This window comes from Patagioenas fasciata, chromosome 11 (assembly GCF_037038585.1).
Source record: "Patagioenas fasciata isolate bPatFas1 chromosome 11, bPatFas1.hap1, whole genome shotgun sequence".
Taxonomy (NCBI): domain Eukaryota; kingdom Metazoa; phylum Chordata; class Aves; order Columbiformes; family Columbidae; genus Patagioenas; species Patagioenas fasciata.
In genome coordinates this window covers 18,931,915-18,959,424 of record NC_092530.1, presented here as the reverse complement: position 1 = coordinate 18,959,424, position 27,510 = coordinate 18,931,915, and the positions used below count along the sequence as shown (strand labels likewise).

The 27,510-nt window shown below is 52.0% G+C and overlaps 1 protein-coding gene across 2 annotated transcripts; it reads left to right on the top strand.

Annotated features, from left to right (window-relative positions):
* Positions 1-178: 178 nt before the first annotated feature.
* Positions 179-26,416, top strand: F8 (coagulation factor VIII). Of its 2 annotated transcripts, none has more exons than XM_065846615.2 (26): positions 179-817; positions 4,434-4,558; positions 4,859-4,981; positions 5,488-5,700; positions 5,928-5,999; positions 6,464-6,571; positions 8,515-8,736; positions 9,016-9,250; positions 10,321-10,495; positions 11,462-11,555; positions 13,108-13,319; positions 13,623-13,773; positions 13,910-14,119; positions 15,415-18,172; positions 18,485-18,650; positions 19,454-19,660; positions 20,253-20,481; positions 20,578-20,760; positions 20,971-21,087; positions 22,201-22,272; positions 22,594-22,679; positions 23,183-23,338; positions 24,161-24,305; positions 25,169-25,317; positions 25,636-25,812; positions 26,042-26,416. In XM_065846615.2, exons 1-26 carry the CDS (start codon positions 669-671, stop codon positions 26,195-26,197), a joined length of 6,690 nt encoding a protein of 2,229 aa, XP_065702687.1. In that variant the 5' UTR covers positions 179-668; the 3' UTR covers positions 26,198-26,416. The 2 variants fall into 2 exon arrangements, with proteins under 2 accessions (XP_065702687.1, XP_065702686.1); XM_065846614.2 differs by having other exon boundaries at positions 18,482-18,650.
* Positions 26,417-27,510: the final 1,094 nt, after the last annotated feature.

Here is a 27,510-nt window from a genome sequence, read left to right as displayed (position 1 = left end):
CTCTTCTGCTTTGTAGCGATAAGCCTGAAGGCAAATTTTCCTCTAAATCACCATTTCCTCAAGCTATGCAGGCTAGCATGAACAGAAGGCAGCTGCCAGCTCCCTCAGTGGCCCCAGACCCAGGTATGAGCTGACATTGACTTGCAGGGAAATAAAGGCTCCTGTAGCCTGGGCAGCAGCAGGACACTGGTCTGCAACTTGCTCTCCTCCTTCCCCTCTGCGGTGAGAGGGAAGGTGGAACCAGGCAGAGACCGCACCTAAATTCCCCTTCCTTTGCAACCCTCCCTTTCCTCACCTCGCTCCCAGACACGGGCCAGGACACCAAGCCAGCTGAGTCCTGCAGCGGAGCTTACGGCTGCGCTTGCCCTCCCTTTCCTTTTGTTTTTTCCTCTCCTCCTGTCACTGCCACCCCAGAGGAAGAGAGGGAGAGCCCATCGCTCGTACGCTCCTCTTTGCACTAACCAGCTCGAGCGATTCCTCTCCTGATGTCTTTGAGAAACTCTCCAGGGCTCTGACTGAGCCTGTGGGTGCTGGCTTGAAATCATCATCTCCTGTGGATTACGACAGCTGAATGAGAAGATAAAAGCTTTTCTCTTCTCTTTCCTTTCTCATTCCTTCCTTTTCACTTTTCCTCCTGGAGCCAAAGCGGTTCCCAGCCAGCACGCAAGATGCTGGTGGGAGCCCTGCGTGGCCTCCTGTTCCTCTGCCTGCTTAAGGAGGGCATCAGCAAAGTCAGAAGATACTACATTGGAGCAGTGGAAACCACCTGGGACTACATGCACAGCGACCTGCTTTCCGAGCTGCAAGTGCCTGCAGGGTAAAGCTCTTTCTATTGCAATTCTAGCAGCCTGCTATGGATGTTTTCCCACCCTGGCACTGTGAGTTTGGGTCCAGGCAGGTGCATGGCAGCAACATGGCACAGTGGGTGTGCTGAGTTGCTAGTACAGCTGGGAGTGGGTGTCATTAAGTGCAACCGTTGATAACACACAGGTGGAATAAATTCACAGAGAGAGATGCAGACCTGCTCTGTATTACTGTTCTACACTGCTTTATGTCAATGCTGCTTGTCTGTGGCTATTGCAAGTCTATATCTAGAGCCAAGAGCTGGTTCTCCAGCCTGTGCTTTCTCTTCTACTCTGCAACCTGGGAGCTTTGTGGGGCTGTGAGGGGAGATGAGGTCCTGTACCTCCCTGCCTGTGGGCTGCAGCGGGAGTTTGGCTGTGCCCCCTGACATAGCTCAGAGCAGCAAAGGCTCTCCACTGTGTCTTGACCTGGTAAAACCCAGATTTAGTTATTTATATATTTGTGTACGTTACGTTGCTTGGGCTGAATTTTTTCCTTTAGGGAACGAAAATAATTTTTAGTGTTTGGACAAAGAATGCTGTTTGTACGCAGTGACAAGAGGGAGAAAGGCGTGGTGGTTTTGCCCAAAGACTTTGGAGTAGGAAAGAAAAGTGGCAGTTGCATTGCTCAGGCATCAGGACAGTGTTGTCTGGAAACACAGCTGGCTTGGGCACACGTGGCTGTGAACGGGCTGTTCTGAGCTCAGCCTGGGGAGCAGAACTGGGGGCTACATCCACTGTGGACTAAGACAGACCCTCTGCCCTGCTGCCACACACCCTTCCCCAGCCTCTGTGCTGGGGTGATGTCAGCCCATGGTCCCGTCTCAGACCCACACTGGCTTGAGCAGCTGTGGTCAGACATTGAAAACCAAACCTCCAGTGATGAGCCAAGTCAGCCTGACTAGCTGTAGTAGTCATTGTATCAGAGTTACTTTGGTTATTTCAGTAGGAAAATGGCATTCAGCAGCCCCTGTTTTACTAATGCCCCCCCACCCTGCTTTTAGTAATGATGCTCTCAGATCCATTAGGCTACAGTGGAGCTGAGGTCACTCGTGCTGAAAATTCAACCCTGTGGCTTTCTATTTTGGCACTGGCTTTAATGATCTGCTCGTGCACTGTCTCTGACCCAGGAGTGACTCAGGGACCTGGCTCTGCCTCGAGGACAAGCAGGGTATCAGCGGGCAGTCTGAGGTCACTTGTCCCTCTCTAAAATGGGGAGAGATGACTTTGGCTTTGTCAGAAGGACTTGGAGGCGTGCTCTACCCCAGAGAGGCAGGGCACACCTGGGCAGAGCGGCTCCCAGGGGACTGAGGCTTGATCAGTGTGGCCGTTCACAGCTGGATGATGCTCTCTGTTCCCTGGCCCTGCAGCATCAGCCCAGTTGCCCCATGTGGGGAGGGCACAGGAAAACAGCGTGGCCGGGGAGAAGAGGCATGCGGGAGCGAGCCAGGAGAGCGTGGCAAGAGCAGAGCTGCTGCCCGAGCTGAGGTGCCTCCGAACTGTGTGTGGGATGCCTTCTGCTTCACCCATTCTCCCTTGTGGTACCAGCATCTCGTGGTAGCCCCCAAGGGTGCACCTCCAGGCAGGACCTCCAAACCCCCTGTATGTATCCAGTGGTTTCTCTGGAACATTTGTGGAAAGCTCTGCCAAATTAATGGGCTACAGTGCATCAGGTCAAACCACTGTACACCTTCCCCATGATTTCAGTTTCTCCTTCTCTCAAACACAACCCTGCTGGCAGGGTTGGAGCCAGGGGCAGCACATCCTGCAACAGTCCCTGGGATCTCAGCTCTGGCTTGGAGCTGGCAGCCATGTAGCAGCAGGCATGTTTGAGTGCTCTGGCAGTGCAGGGTGTTTACCTTGGCCATCTCCTGGCTCCAAGAGATGAAGAGATAGTGCGGCTAACAATGCTGAACCAAGGCGCCAGGAACTTCTCTCCCTGCCTTGGCTTCAGCTGCCCTTGGGGTAGGAAGTCGACCAGGTCCCTAAGTGCAGAGGACGGGCCAGAAGCACTTGGATCAGACATCCCTGCACTGAGCTCTGGCTCCTCGTCCCCTGCAAAGGACTCTGCTGTGCCGATGGGACCCAGCACTGAGCCCTGGTGTCACCAAGTCTCCTCCCAGCTGTACCCCTGCACGCCAGCAAAACCCCTCTGGCTCCAGTGGATTTCTGCCTTGTTCATAATGGGATTTGCAGGACCAGACCCTCATATGTCAGGCATGTATTTTCAAAGCTGGACTTTCTGTGAGTTAGTGATTAAGGCACAGCTGACAGTAGACAGCCTAGTGCCAGTGACCTCATGACGCTGCCACCTCCTACTGTATTGTCATCCTGGGGAGCAAAGCTTGGTCTGGACCCTCCTGCCATTGAGCCAGGAACGACAACAGCTCATGGGAAAAGTCAGTTGAATGCATTGGTGCTGCTCACTGAGGCCATGCCTGCTGGAGTCTTCCTGCCAGCCCAAACATGGGGTTATAGCCATAGTGGGAAAGGCAGGAGCTGGGTGTGTGTGGGGTTTTGTGGGTGCCCATCCTGCTCTGCCCCTAGGGAGGGTGAACCCCACTCTTCCCACAGCATCCTCCAGCTGTAGGTGGCCTCCAGCTGGCAGCGTGGGGGAGAGTGTGCGTCGCCCTTTCCTAAATTTGAATCACTCTGTCTCCTTCCTCTTCAAGGAAGAGTCACAAAGGGAACCGCTGCTTGAGTGAAGGCTTAGTCAGAGGGTGAGAGTAATCCTACCTGCTTCATCAGAGGGAAGAAAATAACACCTGGCTCTTGCTCCAAACAAAACAAGTCTGGAAGTGGACTGTCTGGTTATTGGAAATGGTCTCAGTCCTCGGGTTGATAAGCCAGCGTCTAAAATCCCTAGAGAAATTCATGGCTTTGTCATCCTGATAAATGTGCTGGATTGCATCTGGAAAATGAATTTGTTAAGCTTCTTACAGATAGAAAGTGTCCAGTGAAGATAAGTGGAGTGTGAAATATGTTCAAGGATCTTTTTTCCTCCTGCTGTGAGGAGTAATTTCTTTAGAGGCTGGCTGTAAATCCCAGTTTGGTCAGAAATGAAGCGAATGTGGGGATGTTGCTCAAATGGCAGAGCAAACTGCCATGACCCACCATGCAGCTCACCACTGCCTCTTTGCCAGGGGCAGCTGGGGAGGATGCTTGAGTTTATATGTGATGTGTCTGCCATCACACTGCTGTCACAGTACTCCTCGTGCCCTGTGTCTCTGCAGGCAGGGAAGCACGGAGCCAGGCAAGACACAAGGTGGGAGGCTGGCAGCAATGCCTGCAGCTGTGCCCACTCCCGGCTGCAGCTGGGTATGGCACTGTGCCACCTGCCCTTGTGTCTTCTTCCATCGTGGCTAACACTGTGACATTAATCACAGCCACATTATCATCCATGAGCTGAGCAAAACATTTCCAAACACACTTGGGAGTTGTCAGGATACTCAAAGGACACAACAGGGTGAGCGATCCCCTGGGCTGGCACAGCACAGGGAAGTTGGCAGGGAGGGGAGGAAGAGGATTGCTGCTGCCCATCCGTGAATGGAGCTGCACCATCAGTCTTGGCTTTTTCTCCTTCTCCTGCAGCATGTCAGGACACCCCATCCCCTGGCCCCTCGAGCCTGGTGTCCTTCCCCAGTACAGGAAGGCTGTGTTTGTGGAGTACACCGATGCTTCGTTCACGCAGTCCAAGCCCAAGCCAGCGTGGATGGGTAAGAAGCACCTACAACGTGGTGAGCCCTAACTCTCCTTGACAGCAGCCAAACTCATCCTGGGTTGGTTGCTGGCAACTCCTCAGCCAGGAATGGGAAAGGACCTGGGCAGGGTCCCAGTATGGCAGAGCTGCTGGGGTTGAAGGGAGCCTTGCTGGTGCCAGAGCAGTTCATGCTGCCATGCTACATGAGGGACAACCGCTAATTTTGCAGGTGGAAAGCCCAGACCATTCGGAGCCCACGGCTGGGTGTGAGTTGCCTGACCCCAGCTGCTTGACCCTGTTGTGTTCCCCCCTTCAGGTCTCCTGGGCCCCACCATCCGAGCAGAAGTCTATGACACAGTGGTCATCACGTTTAAGAACCTGGCCTCCCGCCCGTACAACCTCCACGCCGTCGGGGTGTCCTACTGGAAGGCATCAGAGGGTGAGTTGGGTAATAACCAGGTGCTGCAAGTCCTTGCACAGCACCTCCCACTCTGCTGCCTGCCTGCCAGGAGGGAGCACGTCCCTCCCTGACCCTGCTATTCGTGTCCCTCTATGAGGACATACGATCACAGAGATCGCTTAGCCTGGGGAAACAACAAGACCATGCCCAGCCCAGAAACAAGCTGAGATGAGCAAACAGACCAGAGCAAACCCATATCAGTTATGAAGTAATATATAGGTTAAAACTGAGGCTGGATGCTTAGGGCCAGGAAGACTGTGCCCTCCAGCATCAGAGCAGGTGGTGGGAGCACAGCTCAAAAAGCAAGTCTCCAGCACAGTTCTGCTCACCGCCCTGAGACCAGCCATTGCCTGTGGGAGTTGGGCTGACCCTGGGGGCTGGGATGGAAAGATGCTGTGCTCTGGGTTGGAGGAAAATCCATTTCTGTAGCCACAATATGTTGGGGATGAACCTTCAGTGACATCTGGCTGTTCCTTTGGCTTTAGGTGCAGGGTATGAGGATGAGACCAGTCAGCCAGAGAAGGAAGGTGACAGAGTGGATCCGGGAAAGACACACATATACATCTGGGAAATCCAGCAAAACCAGGGCCCAATGGATGGCGACTCATCGTGTCTGACCTACTCCTACTCCTCCAATACTGACAGCGTAAAGGACATCAACTCTGGCTTGATCGGAGCCCTGCTTGTGTGCCGACCTGGTAAGGACAATAGGATGGGGACAGGTCACGTGCAATCATGAATCAAAAAGCAGAAAAATCAAAGATGCCTTCCAGAGGTTGAACAGGGAAGTGTACCTGGGGTGGGATTGGGATCCACAGCCTGGCCTTGATTTACCAGTTCTTGGAGGACACAGGGGCAATTCCCTGGGGAGACAGGCATGGTGCTTGCTGACCTTTAAAGAGATCTGTCATGTGGCATCTTGCAGGGACCCTGGCAAGCAATTGGAATGAGGACACAAAGCAAGATTTTGTGATGCTCTTCGGAGTGTTTGATGAAGGTAACTACCATGTTGGCCCGAGTTGGACCCTGAATTCAGCCTTGTTTGCACTGCATGCTTTGGCCATGGTGTGAGCACAGCTGTTCAGCTCCCACTCTGCCTCCCAAGGGTCTGAGCCTTGTACAGCCTACCAGCCAATGTGCTCCTGGTCAGTACTTCCACTCCTTCTTCTGTGCCCCAGGTGCAGGGAGCTCACAGCTCCCCAGCTCTCTCCATCCATGCCCTGGCCTTGTTCCTATCACACAAGCTGAAGCTGTGGGGGAGCAAAGCCCTGTTATGAGCAATGGTCAACCACCACATTCATGCAAGGCTGTGGCCAGGTCTGCTGTGGATTTCCAACAGGCACCACACATCTGACCTCACTGGATTTTGGTTTTCATACTGTTTCACCCCAGTGGGAAAGTTTCCTTTTTCTTTGAAATGCTCTCTAGTGAAGAGCTGTCTGTGTCCTCCTCTCTCAACAGGGAAAAGCTGGTACTCTGAGCCTGGCTCCCTGGCAGCTCCTCAGCCCCAGCACCACAACAGCACGGAGCTGCACACCATCAATGGCTACATCAATGGCTCACTGCCCGGTGAGTCCTGGTGCACCAGGGACAGGGATGGAGGGCATGGGAGGTGCTAGGAACTGGAGAGCAGCCAGGTCTGGAAACTCAAGGTAGCTTGTGAAAGGATGTGAGAAGGGACATCAAGAGGAGTTTCCAAGGGATGGACCTCTTAGGCTGTGATCATCCCAGAGGGACTATCACGTCTCAACTCCTTGATCTGCCTTGCCCATTTACAGTGGAGCAGGACTTCTTTTCTGGCTGTCTGTGTTGCCAAGTGCAGCTGACCTTCTTGGAGGTCTCCAGGAATAGTACTGGTAGCAAAGAGTTTAATCTCTTGTAACCCTGTGAACAACGTTGGAGATAGCGTTGAGGGGAAAATTCAGGTCTCACTAGCCTGGGTCTGACAACACACCTCTTTAGGATTTGGGAAATAGAATCATGGAATCATTTAGGTTAGAAAAGACCCTTAAGATCATTCAGTCCAATGTAAACCTAACGCTGCCACGTCCATTACTAAACTATGTCCCTAAGCACCACATCTACGTGTTTTTTAAAATACCTGCAGGGATGGTGACTCAACTGCTTCCTTGGGCAGCCTGTTCCAGTGCTTGATAACTCAGTGAAGTGTTTTTTCCCAATGCCTGATCTGAACCCCCCCGACACAACTTGAGGCCATTTCCTCTTGTCCTCTCACTTGCTGCTTGGGAGAAGAGACCGACACTGATCTACAACCTCCTTTCAGGTAGTTGTAGAGAGTGATAAGGTCTCCCCTCAGCCTCCTTTTCTCCAGAAAATCAAAAGAAAAGGCCATTTGTGGTCTCAGTGAAGATAAAAGTTGGCATTTTCTGATATTCTTCTGGGAGAAGGTCCAGAGCTGCCAGAGAGCAAAGAAGCTCCAAGGCAAACTGGGAAACACTGTCAGGAGAGTTATTACCATCAGCAACCTTGGTGAACCACACTGTGAAAGCTCCCACCTGGGTCTGGCTGTTCTGCAATAAAAGGCAAAAGCAAAACTACTCTGAATTCCCTGTCCTGGGGGATCCATGGAGCTTAATAGCTATGCAGACCTCACGGTCAGCCGCTCTGTCTGCACGGTGGCTTTCCCCTCGAGAAGGTATCCACCTCCACCCAGCAAGCCCCTGTCTGGCTGTGGGACCTGGCCTGATAGGTGTCTGATGGAGGGGTGGCAATGGAGAGCTGAGGGCCTCAGGACGGAGCCTCCACCCTGTCTCCTCCCAGGCTCTTGGAATCTGTTCCAGTCATCTACTGCACCAAGTGCTGAAAACAAGTGCTTGACTCTGTATTTGACTTTGTTTGGCTTCAGCTTCCAGGAACTCGTTATTCACTTTCCTGCTAGATTACAGAGCCCTTCAGCACACACTGATTTCTCTCCAGGAAAATGTTTTTACAATGCAGTCAAGTCCTTTCCCTAAGCACTTCCTAAGCACACTGAGCTCTTTGAGTATCTCCAAGGAAGGAATTTTCTCCAGCCTTCAAATAATCCTGGTGACCCCTCTCTGTCCTTTGTGGGGTACTTCAGCTACTGCTGAGGATGTGATGAACCCCTGCCCAAGATACAGTATTTTAGTATCAGGCTTGCCGGTGTTATCATTGGACAAATGATTCGCCTTTCCAGTTCCTGGTTCCGCTATTTATAGAGTCAAGGAGCACATCTACCTATTTTGGCACTGCATCCCACTGCAAGCCCCTGTCAGCATGCCTCCCAAAGTCCCTGCCAAAGTCCACCACTCTGTGAATACAGTCTCATCTCAGGGAGATGGTGTAGCCTGCACCTCTGTTTTGCTCAGACACTCCACATTCACGTACAACTTCTCCAGCGTGAAGCCATCACCTTGTGGGACAGGGGACTCTACTCAGCACATGTCAGGCTCCGAGTCCATGACACTAAGAGTGGGGACAAGGGATGGACATGGTGCAGACTCCTGAGTGCTTTCCTTCTCTCCTGGCAGGTCTCACACTGTGCCTCAAGAAGAAGGTCCACTGGCACGTGATTGGGTTGGGCACTGGGCCAGAAGTCCACTCCATCTTCTTCGAAGCCCACACATTCCTGGTCAGAGGCCACCGCCTCAGCAGCCTAGAAATCTCCCCTGCCACGTATCTCACAGCTGAGATTATGCCAGGAACAGCTGGCTGGTTCCGGGTGTTCTGCCAGATACTCTCCCATCAGCAAGGTAACCTTATTCTGCAAGAGCTCAGGGGAAAAGAAATTCAGGGGATGGCTTGGGCTCAGGGTTCTGTGCAGTGCTAAAGCTCCAAGGCCCCTTCTACTCCATAGTGTTACATCCATGTGCAACCTGGTCCATGACCAGGATGGCATAGGTTGACCCATGTGATGGTTCATTTGATCGGAACAGTAGTGGAGAGGACGTGTCCCAGGCAGAGCCTGGGGAAGCATGTGCTGGTGCTGGCATGTCAGTGTGACCCTTTCTGCCTGGTTTGTCTGAACCCAGCTGGCATGGAGGCCATGGTGAAGGTGGATGAGTGTCCGGAGGAGCGCCTGTTGAAGATGGGGATGCTGTCAGATGAGCCAGAGGACATGGATTACCCTGAAGAAGATGAGGAATCTTTTCACGTCATCCAAGTGCGATCTTTTGTTAAAGAGAAGCCTGTGACCTGGACTCACTACATTGCAGCTGAAGAAATGGACTGGGACTATGCCCCTGTGAAACCAGCTTCTCTGGACAGGTGAGACTGGGCACGTGTGCCCATGAGGCTGCTCCTTGAGGCAGCCCTGCCAGCTCTTCCCCTTTTCCCCAGAAATTTATTTTCCTTCTGCCTAACCTGGACAGTTTTTTTTGTTTCTTATTAACGCTAACAGAATGGATGCAGGACAAGGGTGGTCTTGGGGAGGCCATGGGAAGGCAGGACCTCGCTTTGCTCCATTTTACCAAATGCCCCACAGAGGCATTTGTCTTTGGGGCATTTGTCTCTCTGTTGCCCATGTCTCCGTGGTCAGCCCCTTCTCAGCAGGCAGCAATTCCTGGTGATACTTCTCCTCCTCTAGCCAGGAGGCCCTGTACAGCCAGGTCGTGTGCCCACAGACCCAAAGTGTGGGTCCCCTTGCCCCATCTGGAAGGACCTGCTCTAGACGGCAGAGGCAATTAGCCCCCGCTGCTGCCCCACTTCTTGGAGAGAGAGGTGATGCAAGTGCAATATCTCAGCAGAAGTACCTTAGTCAGCACTGCATGACAGTGGCACTTGTCACCAGTCCTGATGTCACTCCACTCACACAGGCTGTGTGAGCTGGGGCTGGCTTGGTAGTGGGGTCACCAGGTTTTGCCCTGGATGGGGATCCCAGCCAGCAGCTGCTGGAGCGAGGCACGTGGGGCAGGAATTCCCCCTTCAGCCCCCGCAGGGTGAACCAGAGCTTGTGTCCTCTCCGGCTTAGGGCTGGCCTTGCTCCTGGGAAGGAGCTGCATTGATCAAGAAAAGGCAGCTCCTCTGTTATCTTCTGCCTGCATACTGGGGGTGTTCCCTGATAGAGGACAACCTGCTGTACTCTCATCTCTCACAGTCACCTCCAAGACAGGGTTACTGTGCAATGGAGTTGAAGCTTTCTCCATTACAGAAGCACTGAATCACTTGAAACGTGATTCCCCAGGATGCACATTGTGACTGCAAGGATGGGTGTCCCCACTGTGCACTGGTAGTAGTCCCTGGGCAGCTGTGTGTGTCCTTGGACAATGGAAGGTCTTGCTCAGCTTCTGACAGCATTCCACATGTGGCTGTTTGCTGCTTTTCTGCCTTGTCTGCAGAAACATCACAAGCCTGTTCCTGGAGGCTGGCCCTCAGCGGATCGGTTCAAAGTATAAGAAAGTGATGTTTGTGGAATACGAGGATGCAACCTTTATGAAGCGCAAGGTGTCAGATCAACCGGACAAGGGAATTCTGGGGCCTGTCATTAAGGGAGAGGTTGGAGATCAGTTTAAGGTAAGAGAGAGATTGCTTTCCACAAAGAGCGACTGGAAGGGAAAACTTCAGATCTTGATGCTCTTCCTCCTAACAGCTAAGTTAGCGGCTAAGGCCTGATATAAGTCCTTGAGGTGCTCTATTATGTTTGGTAATGTCCACAGTTCACCAGAAAGGCAGATGTCACTGAAAGCTGAAGCTAAATACTCTTGGTGAGACCAGCAGATATGCACAGGATATGGCCCCATTCCATTGATTTGACTTCACTGCAGGCATCTTAGGAATTGTGTTAATCAATTGATTACAAAGGGCATCCAGCACCTTCCTCTGAGGCAGGAGTGTCCTCTCGTCCTCCACTCTTCTCTATCTGCCTCCTCTTACCATGCAGTATTGGGGATCATTGCTTATGTCTCCCCAGGTGCCTCTACTGACCACTTACCTGACTTGTTTGCTGCTAGGAGGAATGGGATGGTGTCCAGGATCTTCACATTTCTGCTCCCTGCCTTGGGTTCTCTGTGCAGTTATGGGCATGGAGCTGAAGGTGGCAAAGCCCTGAAAGAGCTATTTAGAGAAATAAATGAAGGGCTTCGTGCAGTGAAGTGAGAAGCACTTTGAAGCTGTTGACTGCTGTGCATACTTAGTGTCTTGTTCCTCTGGGGCCTCCTGGATTGGCAGACCTCTTCTGTCTCATATACAAAGTGAGACTGAAGACATCAATTTTCCCTTTAATAAATATGATATTTTCATGCCCTTTCTAAAATCGGCACCTCCTGGAAAGATGAACAGAGTAGACTTGTAGAGAAATAAATAGTTGTTTCTTCTGAGTCCAGCTTTGTGGTCCCAGACATGTCCAAGTTCCTCCCCATTGGACACTGGCAGGTAGCCACAGCCCAGTGTTTCCCTCCCTACAAGGACACTGAGGGCAGCCTCGAGGGCTCACAGCATTCAGAAAGCATTGAACATTCCTGCTGGCTGTCCTCATTTCAGATCGTGTTCAGGAACCTGGCAAGCCGACCGTACAACATCTACCCTCACGGCCTTACCAGCATAAGGCCATACTACACCTTGAAACCCTCTGAAGGTAAGGCAGACCATGAGAATTTGGGACATCACTTGGCCACTGCCACTGCCATTCTTCTGGGCCAGGAGAGCTTCCTGCAGCCTGTTGTAAGCCTGGTTGTCCAACCCATCCATCCAGGTGCCTGAACCCTGTATCCCAAATGATGATGATTCTTGGTTCATGTCCCCTTTGGTGCCATGTAACCCTGTTTTTAAGGAAAGCCTGGATGATGGCTGGAAGAAGGACCATTGTCAACCAGGGAACTGGGACCATGTTGTTGGGTCTATCCTGGAGGCCTCCACTTTCTGATGAGGCAGGAACCACCCTGGTGATCCTGCCTGTTTTTGCCAGTTTTCTCACAGTCCTCATTCCCTAGGGTCCTCCCTGCCTTGCTTTAAGATAGCAGGGGGGTTCATTATGATTTGGACTTTGCCTCTCACAGCTTCATGGTCTTTGCTATGGGGTTGTTGAGTTACCAGCTCTCTTTCCCAGAATTGCTTTCGTCCCCTGCTGGTATGCTCCCAGGATCATGGCTTGTGCAAGGCCATCCCACATCCCACAAGGGCAAAATCATGCCACATCTCTCTCCCTCCTCCCCTCTGCTCTTTTGGGTGCATCACAATGATGGGAGCAATTACAAATGCCGGAGAAAAGCTCCTCTGCTGCAGGAGAGGTGGCAAAACCAGGATGGCAGTTGCTAAAGAGTTCAGCAAGCTAGGTCAGCTTTGTGACTTGTTACTACTTAAACTAAGGTTTTCCTTCAGGAGAGTCAAAAGGGCAAAGCAGCCCATTGTCTGGCAGTACTAAAGGAGCCAAGTGACACAAGGGAGCTGGGAGTCCTGTCCCTGCCCCTCTATCAACATTCCCCAGCCAGACATGGCTCACCAGCTTTGCCAGCAATTCAGCTCTGTGAAAGCGGACAAGTCATGGTCCTGGAGCCACAGGGATGATGCTCTTTAGGAAAGTATAAATAAAAAAAGCTATTCCTACCCTGACTGACACATGAGCTTTGCAAACTGTGCTCTTACAGCAGCTCAGCTGGGCACTTAGAGCAGAGAAATGTCTTTTCCTAAAGCTATGTCATTGCAAGATCCTGCTGAATGCTTAGGGGATTTAATTGCATTTGAGTTTTTCTTTGGTTCCTTCCAGATCTCCTCCTTGATTTTCTCATGGTCTAGCTGTATTTCCTTGAAAATTTCTTTCCTTGCTTTGTTTTTCACCCATTTCATCCCAGCTCTCAACCTTCATCTGCAAACTTCTCTAGGCAGCCCAGACACAGCTGAGACTGGGCAAATTTTCCAGTTTGCAGGACTTCCAAGGGCTTTCAAAATTAAGCATATGCTTCTCCATCCTCACCTGGTCCCAGAGGCTCTTTTTGTCCAGATCAGCTTTACATGCAAGCAGGTGCTAGCAGCCAGTGTGCTATCTCAGGGTGGGCATGGATTTGGGTAGTTTTCTATGCAACTTATATAGTCAGAAAAGTTTCTTTCTGAGCTCTTTTTAAAAAGTGGGCTCACCCTTGGCAGGAGCATTCCAGACCTAACTGATCTGCCCTTGGCCTCTATGTTGCCAGGTAAGGACGTGAAGGACATTCCTATCCCCCCTGGCCAGTCATTCACCTACAACTGGAGCATCACCATTGAGGATGGACCAACCCAAGCAGATCCTCGCTGCCTCACCCATTTCTACTACAGCTCCATCGACCCAGTCCGAGACACAGCCTCAGGCCTGATCGGTCCCCTCTTGATCTGCTTTAAGAAGACCATGGATCAGAGGGGAAATCAGGTGGGTTTTTCCTTTGTCACTTCAACTGCCAGGCTGAAAGGCTGGAGTAACAGCTGTGGGTGAAATATTTGGGTAAAACCAAATTTGTCTGTCCTGTTCTTTTCAACCGTACCATCAGTCCCACTGCCCCTGCCTTCCCCATCCTCCTGTGCATGCTCCCTTCTCTCTAAGCCTGGACACTAACTCCTGTGAAATAGCAATAAACCATTCCCCGTGCATCCAGGCTAGGACCTGACAGCTACTCTGGGTGCCAGGGACACTATGATCAGAGCAGGAATAATGGTTTCCCTCTCCACCTTCCAGATAATGTCAGACAACACGAGGTTGGTGCTGTTTTCGGTCTTCGACGAGAACCGCAGCTGGTACCTGGAGGAGAACATCAGGCGGTTCTGCACTGACGCAGCCCATGTGGATACCCAGGACCCCCAGTTTTATGCCTCCAACTTGATGCACAGTGAGTGCTTGGCAAGGGGCTCCCTGAAAAGCCCGGGCAGACACAGGCTCAGCCCTGCCCCAGGGAACATGTGGTAGCCCAGCAGCCATGGGGGAATCAAGTTCTGATGGAATATTTCACCCCTGCTCTCTTCCAGCTATTAATGGCTTTGCGTTTGACAACCTCCAATCAAAACTCTGCCTGCATGATGTTGTATACTGGTATGTCCTGAGCGTTGGAGCTCAAACAGATTTCCTCTCCATCTTCTTCTCTGGAAACACATTCAAGCGCAACATGGTTTTTGAGGATGTGCTTACCCTTTTCCCGTTTTCTGGAGAAACAGTCTTCATGAGTTTGGAAAAGCCAGGTTGGTAACGTGAGCTACTCTATAAACTTTGGCATCACAGCAGAGATAAGCGAGTACCTCCAGCCAGGTTTCTGGTACCCGATCATGTTCGGGCAGCCATGAGAGCAAAGGGATGCACAACCTGCTGGAAAAGCAAAGTGGGAGGCAATAATTAAATCCTTTTAAAACTTATATCAAAGAAATTACATTACTGTATTTTACTTCATAAACAATGTGCATTAAGGTCACACACACTGCCAAGCCAGTAAGCTGGCTGCAATAACGCGAGCCCCTTGCATCTACATCCTTGGCTTCAAGCTCAGAGGTCAAGGGGAGCAGCAGTGCTGTCCCTGCTGTGGGATCAGCCACGGGTCATGGCACCCCATTTATCTCCACACATTTGCAAAGACAGAAATCACAGCTGTGGAGAAGCCTTATGAAGGATTTGCTTCAAAATTTGGTCTTATTTCTCCTCTCTCAGCGTTTTTTCCTTAGCATTTGCAAAAGCAGTGCTGTTAACCATTTCCTCACTCACAGAGGAAACACAGAATTTCCCATGTGATTGCAAACACTGATATGATGGTCACAGATGCTGCACCTTGAGCCAAGCTGACAGGGTTTCTAGATACCCCAGGAAGTTTTCTAAAACCCAGCCAAACAGTGTATCCGTTTGAGCTCTGAATTTTTGCCTGCTGCTGGGAAGCAGGAGAGCAGCTCAGCCAGCAGGAGGTGACAGGTCTCTCCAGTGTCAGAGCCCTGCTGTTACACACCTCCTCACCCACTCGTGGTGCCTGGAGAAGAGGCAATCGCTGCAGGGAGCAGACGCGTTGGCTGGGGATGTGAGCAAGAGGCAGCCTTTGCATTTCTTCCTCCTCACGTGGGAGAGTCATGACGAGAGTGTCTGGGAGAGAGGTGTATTTGACAGCACCAGCATATCTTTGGGGGTGGATCATCGTGATTACTCTCCTGCTGGCAATAATCCTGGAGGCTCTGTGGGTTCTCAGTGCATTATCTGTTCTCACCGAGCTGTTGTTGGGGTCTCACAGGTGTGTGTAGCTCACTACACTCTGCAGGAAACACTGGCCCTGCTGATGGTGCTTCTCAGGACCAGCTCTGATGTTGCCAGCAACCCTGATATCTTGTGAGTCCAGTTGTAAGATACCCTAGGGATTATGAGAACGTGAAATCACTACCATGAATCAGAGGCTGCCTGAAAATACAGGTTGCACTAGCAAGGGACCAGCATGGGCATGGCAGCTCTTCTGATTTCCCATTGTGATGGGCTGATGGTGTCCTCTTGTCCTCTCTTGAGACAGGTGTCTGGACACTGGGGTGCCTGAATCCTGATTTCAGAGACCGAGGGATGCATGCCAAGTTTACGGTCTCACAGTGCCAGTATGAGCAATACTCTGATGGGGAAGATTATGTGAATTATGAGGAGGAGGATGGTGCCTTTGACTTCCAACCCAGGGGCTTCTCTAAAAGAAAGAGATGGCGCAGGCCGTGTGTGAATGAGCAACTGAACAACATCACCTCTTCAAGAAATGAGACAAAGAAGCCAAGATTGTGTTTGACAGAACCCAGACTTGGGACCCTCCTGAACAATGGCAGGATTTATGATCCCAATTCCAATGACACATCAACACTTTCAGGTACAATCCCACATCCACCTGATGTTTCCGTGTCTTCTCTGCCAGAGACAAACTATGAGCTAGTCTACTATGAATCCTTCCTGGAAGATGAAGAATTGTCAAGAAACATCAGCCAGGATGAAAGGTTTGGAGTTCTCCCACCTGGAGAACACTTGGTGAGTTTCAGCGGAAGGGTCCATGGTACTGTGAGCTCAGAAGAAGGTCAGCAATGGCTGCATCAAGCCACACCAGCTCCAGAAGATGCTCTGGCAAGAAAGAAGGTGACAAAAATCTCAGAGGTGCAGGAGCCAGTAAAAAGGACAATGGTTGAGTCTGGTGGTATATTAGAGATCCCAGAAGCAGAACCTCAAAAGACTGCTACTCATGCAACAAGTTTATGGGACTCAATTGTTTTTGCTTCTAGCAAAGCTCCTCTTCAACAGAACAAGAGCTCATTTCACCAGAATGACCTGGAGCACAATCTGGGACTTCAAGACACGTCTTCACAGGGTGCTGAGGACAAGTTGCTAAGAGGGGCTGATAAAATATCCTTAAATCTATATGAGTCAAAGGAGACAATCAATGCAGAACCTGCTTTAAGTACCGATCACAACTCTTCCTTCACACTGGACAATCCTTCTGCATCTTCAGATGAGACAGAAGACAACAGGACTTCTTATGGTGTGGTTCACAGTCACACCAGAGAAAGCAGTTATTCATCAAATGAGCTAGATGCTAGGCTGGAAAAAAGACCTTATGAAGTGGTTTCACAAAGTTTTTATGAATCTTTTGAAGGGAAAAATGTTTCTTTTTCAGACCTGGGAGCCAGCAAACCTGTACGAGAACAAAACCTCACAGATGAGAGTAGCTCCTTACCTGCAAAAAGTGGCACAGAACAAGAAGCCCGTGAGTTTGCCAAAGGAACAAGCCTTCTAGAAACCACCTTTGCACACACCAATGACCTTGAGCCTTCCAGCTATGTAGTGACAGAAGAGAGGGATGAGTTAGTCATGGAGGCAGTGTTTCAGGATGCTATAGCTGCTAAGGAATTGTCAGAGACCGATAATCTTGCCCTTTCTGAATTGAACATCATAGCAAATGACACAAGGCCATTCCCAAATGCTTTCTTAAACAGCTCTGAGCAGTTTCTGAGACACAGAGCTTCAGTCCCAAGTGTGAGCAGCCCCGACTGGAGGCCCCGACAAGCCAGGTCACTGGAGAGAAAAGGCTTGATGAATGGTCTGGGTCTTCCCAACAGTAGTTGGCCTGGCAGCAGGGACCCCCTCTCTGAGGGTTACAGAGCTGAGCAGAATCTGGCCAGTCAGACTGCTGAGACAGCAGTGAATAAGAAAACCCCAAAGGCATGTGGACCTCATTCCCCTTTTTGCAGTGCTCACTTCAAAAAGAGGTCCCTGATATCGAGCAACACTTTGCCTTTGCAAAGCCTGGAAGAAAAATCAAACATGGTTGAGGAGAGATTGCCCCCAGGCAGGGATGTTCCACAGGCTCTGCCTGGAGGTGGTGCTGATGAGGTGCATCCTGAGGGGAGGCCAAGCAGAAATGGGGCTGTGTGGAGCAGCAGTGAGGGGGTCCAGCACAGCGGACGCTCCTTCCCCACACAGGGAGCACTGGGGAGCGAGGTGCCGATGGCAGCAAGCAGCTCAGAAACACAGGCTGCTGTTGCGACTGAAGACCTGGCCTCAAACTGGGAACCAGTCTCTCTGGGGGCAGTGGGACATGCGGGGGGCTTACAGAGCCCGGCTCTGGCTGAGGTGCAGCTGGGCAGGGGTGCTGTCTGGGGGGCTTCTGGGAGCATGCATGGTCAGCGGAGAAGCCAGATGGAGGAGGAGACAAACTCTGTGGAGCAGCCAGGTCAGTTCAGTCCTCAGCCTCAGCAGCTCAAGGCCAATGCCACAGACAACTATGTGCCTGAGAGCACATATGAGCAAAGCCTAGAAGAAATCCCTATGCAGCCAGCCTCCAAAGAGAACTATTCCCTGTCTCCAAGCAGTCCTGCTCACAACCACAGCACTACTGAAAAGACAGCCAAATACATGCAAGCCCATCCAGATGAACAGCAGGTGCTCAGTGGGGGAGGTGTCCTCAGAGAAATGGGGAAGAGGGAGGGTCAGGGCCTAGGAGAGCCCAAGGAAGATGGGGAAAGTAACAGCACAGCTGGGAAGAGGAACCATGCCCCAGGACATATGGAGAGACCGTCCCTGAACAACAGGACCCATGCCAGCCCCTTGAAGCCAAAGGCTGACAGGCCGGACTACGATGAGTACGGCGTCACAGAGCAGTCCATGGAGGATTTTGACATCTATGAGGATGAGGAGCAAGACCCACGCTCCTTCCAGGGGGCAGTACGGCAATACTTCATTGCAGCAGTGGAGGTGATGTGGGAATACAGGAACCAGAGACCCCAGCACTTCCTAAAAGCCACGTAAGTGTGACTGTCCCTCACGTATTCCTCCTGCACTGTATGGCATGGCTTGATGTGTGAACTGGCATATCCTGGCAGGCAGGATCACAAGTCCAGGACTGTATGACACAGCAAAGCAGCCCAGGGGAAGGTTCTCCCAACACCTACCCTACACCTGGGGAGCTTTGTAACTCCAGCAACCTCAGGCTTCCTTGCAAGTGGGTCATGGATGCTCTAGGCTCTGCATCACCCCTGCCCTGCAGCAGGTCTGCCATGGCTGCCCTCCCTATGAGACAGTACCACCAACTTGCTTAACTTTCCTCACCCCAGCAGGGACCCCTGGAGCGACAGGAGGAAGCCTTTCCGGCAGTACCGCAAGGTGGTTTTCCGAGAGTACCTAGACGATTCCTTCACGCAGCCGCTGCTGCGGGGAGAGCTGGACGAGCATTTGGGCATCCTTGGGCCGTACATCAGGGCAGAAGTTGAAGATGTCATCATGGTGAGTTGAAAATTCCCATCTCCTATAAAACCTGAAATCCAGAGGGAATGCTGAGGTGAGCCTGCAGGCTCTGGGGTGCCTGTGGGTTCATCTTCAGGGCTCAGGAGCAGGAGCTGCCCTGTTGGCACCCTGCATGGCACGCAGATGGCACCAGACTGGGAGGCAAGACCCGCCATTTTAGAGGGACTTCGGTGGCTGGAGGAATGGGCCAGCAGGAACCTCAGTGTTCAGATGCAAAGCCTTGGACCTGAGACAGACCCAACCGCTGTAACAGCACAGCCCAAGCATCTGCTGGGCTCTGTGGGAAACCTTTTGGGCGAAGAGATTGTAAAAAGTGTAATGAGCTAAGCAGGGTTCAGTACAGCTTCTTTGGGAGCTCTACGTGAGGGCAGGCTTGGGCTTCCCTCACCACCAAAGGTCCTTCAGCACCCACCTAAGGAAGAGGTGACAGGCTCTTCACCAGCCTCAGGACTCATATACCTGGAGAAGTTGCCAAGTTTTCGCTGAAATCTTCACCAGGATGGATTCAGCATATTTGGGCTCCTGAGTGTAGCTGATCTTGCTCCCGTTGAGCAAGAAGAGAGCCTCATCCTGCTGACAGGATCAGGATGCACTTTCTACTGGGAATCACACTTGCACAACCACAGATTGTGGTTCAGCAAGGACTGGCCACTGCTTAGGGCCTGACTGGAGGTCTGGGCACTGGGGACATTGCTGGATCTAACCCCATGGTCCAGGGCACTCTCAACGCTGCACTGAGCACCCTCCCACGCTCCCTTTGCTTTGCTTTCCCTCTGATGCAGGTTACATTCAAGAATCTGGCCTCACGGCCCTTCTCCTTCCACTCCACACTGCAAGCCTATGAGGAGATGCAGGGTGCAATGCAGGGTGGAGAGGTGGTGCAGCCCGGTGAGCTCCGAAAGTACTCTTGGAAAGTCCTGCCCCAGATGGCACCCACCACGCAGGAGTTTGACTGCAAAGCCTGGGCTTATTTCTCCAACATGGATCTGGTAGGTGGGAGCTTGCTCTGTGGGGCATCTCAGGAAGGAGAGACAGACAGCATGCCTGAGTCCTGGCTGTGAGGTCAAGACTTCTCCTATGGTGCTGTGCTGAAAGCAGCCTGTGGCTGTGTAGATTCTCAGGTGTCTAATGCAGTGATGAATGTGTGCTGGTGCCCTCTCCTCTCTTCTCCTCTCCTTCTCTCGTTCCCTTAATTGGGTTTTTCCCTCTTTCCCCAGTTGTACCAGCTTATGAGACTTGCAGGGAACTAGCATTCTGTAGTCTCCTACCCATCTTCCAAATCTTTGGCCCATAGGTTCCAGTGTTAGTGGGGTAGGGACTGTTGGACAGACAGACACCACTTCTCTTGAAAGCATGTACAAACAATTGCTGAGTAGCCTTTCATAGCTAGGGGCAGATCGGGCATCACCCAGTGAGCCCAGTGTGTCCTTCCCACCCTGCACACACCGTGCCCTGTGCACGAGTAGGAGCTGGGCCAGGGATGCAGGGAGAGCCATGACTTTCCTCACTGCTGTGGTGCTTGTGGGTGCCAGTGCTGCCTCACTCTCTGAGGCAAACCCTTCTTTCCTGGCTCCCTGGCAGGAGAAGGACCTGCACTCAGGCCTCATTGGGCCACTGATCATCTGCCGCCGTGGGGTGCTGAGCTTCGTTTTCAGGCGGCAGCTGGCCGTGCAGGAGTTCTCCCTGCTCTTCACTATCTTTGACGAGACCAAAAGCTGGTACTTCCAGGAGAACATGGAGAGGAACTGCCGCCCTCCCTGCCGCATCCAGCCGGACAACCCTGACTTTAAGAGAAACCATTCCTTCCATGGTGAGGACCCTTGTTCTTGCCCTTTCCATCCCGCAGTCTATACTGAGATGGAAAACCCTGGAGCCTTGAGTCACTCCTGACCGCTGTCTTCCCCAGCCATCAACGGCTATGTGAGTGACACGCTGCCCGGGCTGGTGATGGCTCAGCAACAACGGGTCCGATGGCACCTCCTGAACATGGGCAGCACTGAGGATATCCACTCCGTCCACTTTCATGGGCAGCTGTTCAGCGTCAGGACTAGCCAGGAGTATCGCATGGGAGTCTACAACCTTTATCCTGGTGAGATGTAGCACAGGCACTGCACATCCCAGCTGCCAGAGGTTCATGTCCATGCCCATGCCCATCAGGATGTGCCAAGCCTGCAGGGGCATGGCAAGGAGGGCGAATGGACCTGGAAGAGTGTGGCTCTGTTTTTGCACAGCACTTGGTGTTGTGGCATCCCATTACAGCCAGTAACTGCCCTCTGGTCTGCTCTCCATTCATGGCCAGGTGTCTTCAGGACAGTGGAGATGTGGCCCTCTCATGCCGGGATCTGGCGGGTAGAGTGCAAAGTGGGAGAGCACCAGCAAGCCGGGATGAGCGCTCTTTTCCTTGTGTACAACCTGAGTGAGTGATCCTCTTTGTGCCCTGGGCCGCTTGCTGCCATGGCCACAGCCAGCACGTTTTTGAGCTCCCTTCCCCAGGGCTCTCAGCATTTCCCCTGGGGTGGCCCAAGTCGGGTCTTCTGGGTTTTCACTCTGAAAGAAAGTCACAACTTCAGCCCTTGCCACCATACACATCCCAGCAGAGAGCAGAGAGTCAGGGACATGGTTGGGGTGAAGGCTGTGAGACCAGCTTCATTTCCCTGCAAATATTTGCTCCCAGAGCTCTTCTTTTCCCAAATTGAGGATCCCTGGGACCTCATGTAAAATGCACTTACCCCAGCAACTGCATGCACCTGCTGGTGCTTACCTGCACTGTTGGGAAGGTATAGTGCTTGACTGCCTGACCACCTGTCAAGAGGTAAACTGAGGCACAGAGTGATGGCAGGAGGCAGTGAGTGACACTGTCTGACTACAGGCTGCTCTGATAGAAACAGCCCCAGAACAACACATTTCTACCTCACCATAAGTACGCACTGGGGTGCTTAAGATTTCAAATTTGCATTTTCCCCAGAAGCATTTGCCATGTAATGGAGATGCCAAGATGTGAAAAGTCACTAAAATAATGGTTATTATATGAGACAAACAGCCCTGTGCTCAGCAGACCAGAAGAGAGCCACAGAGAAACAGGGGTGTCAGGCAGACTTTCCTTTAGCAACATGGTATTTGTTTTTAAAATATGCTGCCTAGCAATGAAAAGGCCCAGGAGCAAGACATGGGTATAAGGAAGAGACGCTTGTCAGCATTACTGGGGGATCAGGACATGGGAATGAAAGGTCGGGGACTCAGGGACAGGAATTTGGCAAGAGGCTGCTGTGGCTGATGCTGGGAACTCTCTGCTGCTGAGATTGGGGTTGGGAGCAAGAACTTCCAGCACTCCTAAAATTCAGGGATGGATGTGGAAGCATCTGAAACCCACCATTTGGTGTGAGACAAACAAGCCTGTGGGCTCTTGAAGGCTTGAGACAACCTCCCTGAGCCTGGAGGATGCTACCCAGCCTAGGCTTTTCCTTCAAAAGCCTTGTTATCTAATTAACTCTCCCTGGTTTTCACCCTTCTTCTCACTGTTTGGCTGCAGACTGCCGAAATGCCCTCGGCCTGGCCTCGGGCCACATTGCAGACTCTCAGATCACAGCATCGGGGCAGTATGGTGAGTAGGGGTTGTTGCTGTGTGAGGAAGGAAGGTGCGTTTGGGGCAGCTCCATGCTTACCTGCCCAAGGCTCTGCTACACCGTGTCCCTGGCAGAGTCCTTCCTCCATCCATGCCCACCTATGTCAGTGTCCCACTCAGGACCTGTAGGTATCTTCTCTCATGTCTGGCCCATCATGTCAGTGCTCTGCCACCATGTACATGACTCCTAAAGCCTAGGGTGATCCTCAGGCACCATCCTGCAGATGGACTTCTCACCACCTCAGGTTGGGCAGCATCAGGGACCAGCAGCAGCCTCATATCTGTGCGCTCTCCTTGCAGGGCAGTGGGCTCCTCACCTGGCCAGGCTGGACAACACTGGCTCTATCAATGCGTGGAGCACCAACCGCAACAATGCCTGGATCCAGGTAAGAGGAGCCGCATGGCTAGAAGCACCACTGGGGGCATTGCAAGGGCACGCGCATGGCTGCTGAGCTGTGCAGAAGGACCTGCACGGTTGTCCACTGTCTCCCCAGCTACATCCTGCTATTTCCCCTGCTTCTCTTCTGGGAGGTGAGCTCTGAGACCCTGATAGCAGTTAGTCTGGTCATTGTTGCAGCTGGCCTGACCCCCAGATCCATCCTCAGTGCATCCATCATTCAGAGGAGTCACCTGGTGGTCTGGCTGCAGCATTGGATTGTGCAAAAGTCCCCCAAAGACCAAGAGAGAACAGCTCACCTCTCCAAACAGCTCTCCCCTGCCCTCACCCAGATGTTGGGTGATTTGTACCCTTACGAACGACTACTTTAACTGCTTCCATAGCCTGTGCTCAGTTACAGCACAAGGAAGCAAGTTCCATGGGTTCATAGTGCATTCCCTGAACATGGTTTGGGTTTTCTGTCAGAAATGAATTCCTGATTTTCATTCTCAGGTGGACCTTTTGCATCTCATGATTATTCACGGCATAAAAACGCAAGGAGCCCGACAAAAGTTCTCCAGCCTTTACACCTCCCAGTTTGTTGTCTTCTACAGCCTTGATGGGCAAAGGTGGAGGAAATACAAGGGGAATGCCACCAGCACCCAGATGGTAAGGCGAACGGTTCTTGAGGAGCGTGTCTTCCCAGAATGGAGTATCTTGGGGTGACAAGGACCAGGGAGCTCTGTACACAAGGCAGAGACCTCCTGAGCCCCTGAAGTATTTCATTAGGGCAGGAACAGTGAGCTTTCACTGCCAGGATGACTGAATCGCAGATCACAGATCCACAAGGGACTTGCTGTCTGTGTCCATCTGTCTCATTTTAAAGTGACTGAGCTATTTCTTTCCACCACCCTAGGTGGCTGTGAGATCCACCACTTAATGTTACATTGCACGTTCTTAGACCTGGGTGTAAGGTTTTGTCTGAATATCTTTCTTGACCCCAAAGGCAAATTTTGGCTTTCTAAAAACATTGTGCAGATGCAGGTGGTTTGGAGGATCTCTACTCAGGAAAAAACCCCACAACCTAAATATGCATAAGTTGATCATTCCAACCGGAAAAGAAAAGTATCCAGAAAAGCCTCCACCATGTACACTAGCTGTGGTCAAAACTTTTCCCAGGTTCAGAAGTCCCAGGAGTGACTTTTTTCTTCTTTTTCTCCCCTCTGTTTACTGACAATATAAAAACATGTTGATTTGCAGGGACCCTAAGTTTCTCCTCCTCCAGTTTCTCAGTGGTTCACATCAATTTGGCTCATTCATACTTCTTTGGTCTGAATCACTTCTCAAACCATTTCCCTGAGCTGCCTCTCCCTTGTAAGGATAGTGATAAGATACAGAAGTGACAGACAGAAATCTTCTCCCCACTAATCCTTATCCTGTCTTGCTCTCTTTCCACTGGTACAACAATCCTTTTTCTCCCTTTCCCTGCAGCTGTTCTTTGCAAATGTGGATGCAACTGGAGTGAAAGAAAATCGCTTCAACCCTCCGATCATAGCCCGGTACATCCGCATTAACCCCACTCACTACAGCATTCGGACCACGCTGCGCATGGAGCTCATCGGCTGCGATCTGAACAGTATGTCCCAACTCTGGGTACCAAGCACCCAAGTCGAGACCTCATCCAGTGGGGTCCTGAGTGCCAGTTCCATGTGTTTCAGGACACCCCAGGCAGTTGTGGAGGGGGAGGGAGGAGGCTGGAGATGGCATTGAGATGTTGGGGGAACAAAGTTGGAAAATCTCATTATGGTCTTAAAAATAGCAACACCAGAGGGAGAGCATGGGCCCCGCTCTCACCACCACTTTTTCCTGAGCCACCAGAAACCTCCAGCAGCTAAGTTGATAGCTGGGGAGCTGCTGCCTCAGTCTGGGGGAGCAGAGAAAAAGCAGAGACAGACGCTATTGGCTTTTCCTCAGGTTTTGCCACTCCTAGGCAAGACTACTCTGGCTGACTGTGTGACTGAGGGCAGTGGTGCTCTGGGATCCTTTCTTTAGCTTCACACATCAGCAGGATGGACTGCCCAGCAGCTACAAGCAACAGCGGCTGTGCTTGTCACCCCATGCCACAAGCCTGACAGCCAGCTCTGAGGCAGCTGTGCACATGCACACCTGATCATACCGTGTGCAGGGTGGCTCCCTGCCAGGTATTTGTGTCCTTCCCCTGCAGACAGGTTCTCTTTATGTCTTGGCAGTTGCACAAATTCATCACATTCCTACTAGATGAAATCTCCAGGGAGAAAAGAAGGTGGGACTAGCGGTAGGTGTAGTTTGGCAATCCCCAGCCAGAGCCGTGCTGCACACAGCAGTGCAGGGACCATGACACTGCAGCAAGGTGCAGGAGAACCTATAGCCAGGAAAAGTGGCTGCAGCAGCAAGCAGCCAGAAGGCATCTTGGTGATGGGTCTGCTCCCCCCTCTGACACACATCACTCTTCTCTTCCAGGCTGCTCCATGCCCCTAGGAATGGAGGACAGAGGGATCCCTGACCAGCGCATTTCCGCATCCTCTTACAGCACTAGTGTCTTCTCCAGCTGGTCACCCTCCCACGCGCGCCTGAACCTGCAGGGGAGGACCAATGCCTGGAGGCCAAAGGTAGCCCATGCAAAAAGTTGCCCAGCCAGGCAGTTGGGGCATGGGCAGGCAGGTGGGATCCCAGCAGGCAGGCTAGTGCTTGCTGCCTTCCCTAGCCAGGGCTGTGTGGGGAGCGTGTACAGCCATGTGCATTGTGCAAGCTGCCTGCAGACAAGCAGGAGAATTGTCGCACTGATTTAGCACACAGCAGCTCCAACCAGAGGCCTGGTAGGTCAGTTGTGGCCCAGGACTATGTGCAGGGCTAACTTGGCTTCAGCTGCAATGATCTTGTCTTTCTCATTGCTGCTGAAGGGTTGAAGGCAGTCTGTCCTTCCCTAGAGCAACAGCCCCAGCGAGTGGTTGCAGGTGGACTTCGAAATAACCAAGAAAGTGACTGCAATCATAACCCAAGGTGCCAAAGCTGTCTTCACCCACATGTTTGTGAAGGAGTTTGCTCTCTCCAGCAGCCAGAACGGTGTGGACTGGAGCCCGGTCCTGCAGGATGGCAAGGAGAAGGTAGGCAGAGCTGCTCCATGGCCAGAGGCAGCCCATGGACACCCCCAGGGCAGCAAGAACAGCCCTTGGCAGCAAACATGCTCACAGGAGTTTTTGCAAGAGCAGTGAGCCAGGCTGTGCTTTGTCTTCCTTAAAGCATTCCCAAGTGGTGGGTTGGTTGTGTCCTCAAGTCATGGGCTCACTATACCAGCAGAGGAGAGCGTACCCCTGACTTCTGTCTCCTCTCCAGACTTTCAAGGCAAACCAAGACCACACCAGCACAGTGATGAACACCCTGGAGCCACCCCTCTTCGCCCGCTATGTGAGGATACACCCCCGCCAGTGGCACAACCACATTGCCCTGCGGATAGAGTTCCTTGGCTGTGACACTCAGCAGGAGTACTGATAGCTGCAGGGCCAGACACGAGCAGCGCCGGACAAGGACCCATGTCCAACCAGTTAATGAACTGTCACCGGCGTCACAGCCAGCCCTGCAGGACCCTGGCCATCCCTACTGCCAGGGAGGAGAAGGCCTGCAGAGCTATGGTGATGGCTGACTCATTATCAGCCTCTTCCTGTCCCTCATCTACCAGATGCCATATAGTCAGAAGTAATGCTGAAGAATTAAACAGTAATTTTCCAGTATCTCTCTGCACTTTCTCCTCTGCTCCAGCCTTGGAGTCCCTGGGGGCTCAGTCAGCAGTATCAGCAGCTAGTAATTAATTAGCCTCAGAGCTTCTCAGCTTGGTTTTGCAGGTACTGCCCTGCCCAGGCAGAGCCCTGGAGGGGGAGGAAGCAGCAAAGATAAGGGCTGGGGGAGGAGACCCTGCTCCAGGCCCCAGCATCCATTTCGCAATCTGTGGGGACTGATGGCTCCAGGGAGGCAGTGCTTGCTCAACCTGATCCAGCACTGTGCTTTGGGCCTCCACTTTTAGCCTGGAGAAAAGGAGGCTGAGGGGACACCTTATCACTGTCTACAACAGCCTGAAAGGAGGCTGGAGCATGGAGGGGGTTGGTCTCTTCCCTCAAGTAGCAAGTGATAGGACAAGAGGAAATGGCCTCAAGTTGTGCCAGGGGAGGTTCAGATTGGATATTGAGAAAAATGTATTCACGGAAAGGGTTGTCAAGCACTGGAACAGGCTGCCCAGGGAAGTGATGGAGTCACCATCCCTGGACGGGTTTAAAATATGTGTAGATGAGATTCTTAGGGACATGGTTTAGTAACAATGTTAGGTTAACGGTTGGACTCGATGATCTTGAGGGTCTCTTTTAACCAAAATGATTCTATGAGTCTATGATCTCCTTCCCATAATACTCCTGCTGCTGTGACTGGCTGCTACCATTGTGCTTTCCACGGCTGCCTCCAGCAAACCCTCCTTGCTCACTCACTGGAAGAGTTCTGTGGGTAGCTGCGGCTTCCAGAGGCTCTGGTGGGACATTGACTGCTGGATGAACTGCTGTCACTTTGTCACGATCCCCAGCAAGCTGTGTAAAACTCATAGCAAGAGCACAAAAAGTTTGGCAACAGCTATTCCTACCACACACAGCTCATGAACACAGGGATCTGTCATCCCACCCATAGCCATGCGAGTGGCAGGTACACGAGGAGCTGCAAGACTGAGAACAGCACAAGGAGAACAGGGCCATCCAGCTGCAGGGCAGAGAAGTCCTTGGGTCTCCTCAGCTTGGAGACACCTGGAGCCCAGCACACCTCACTCT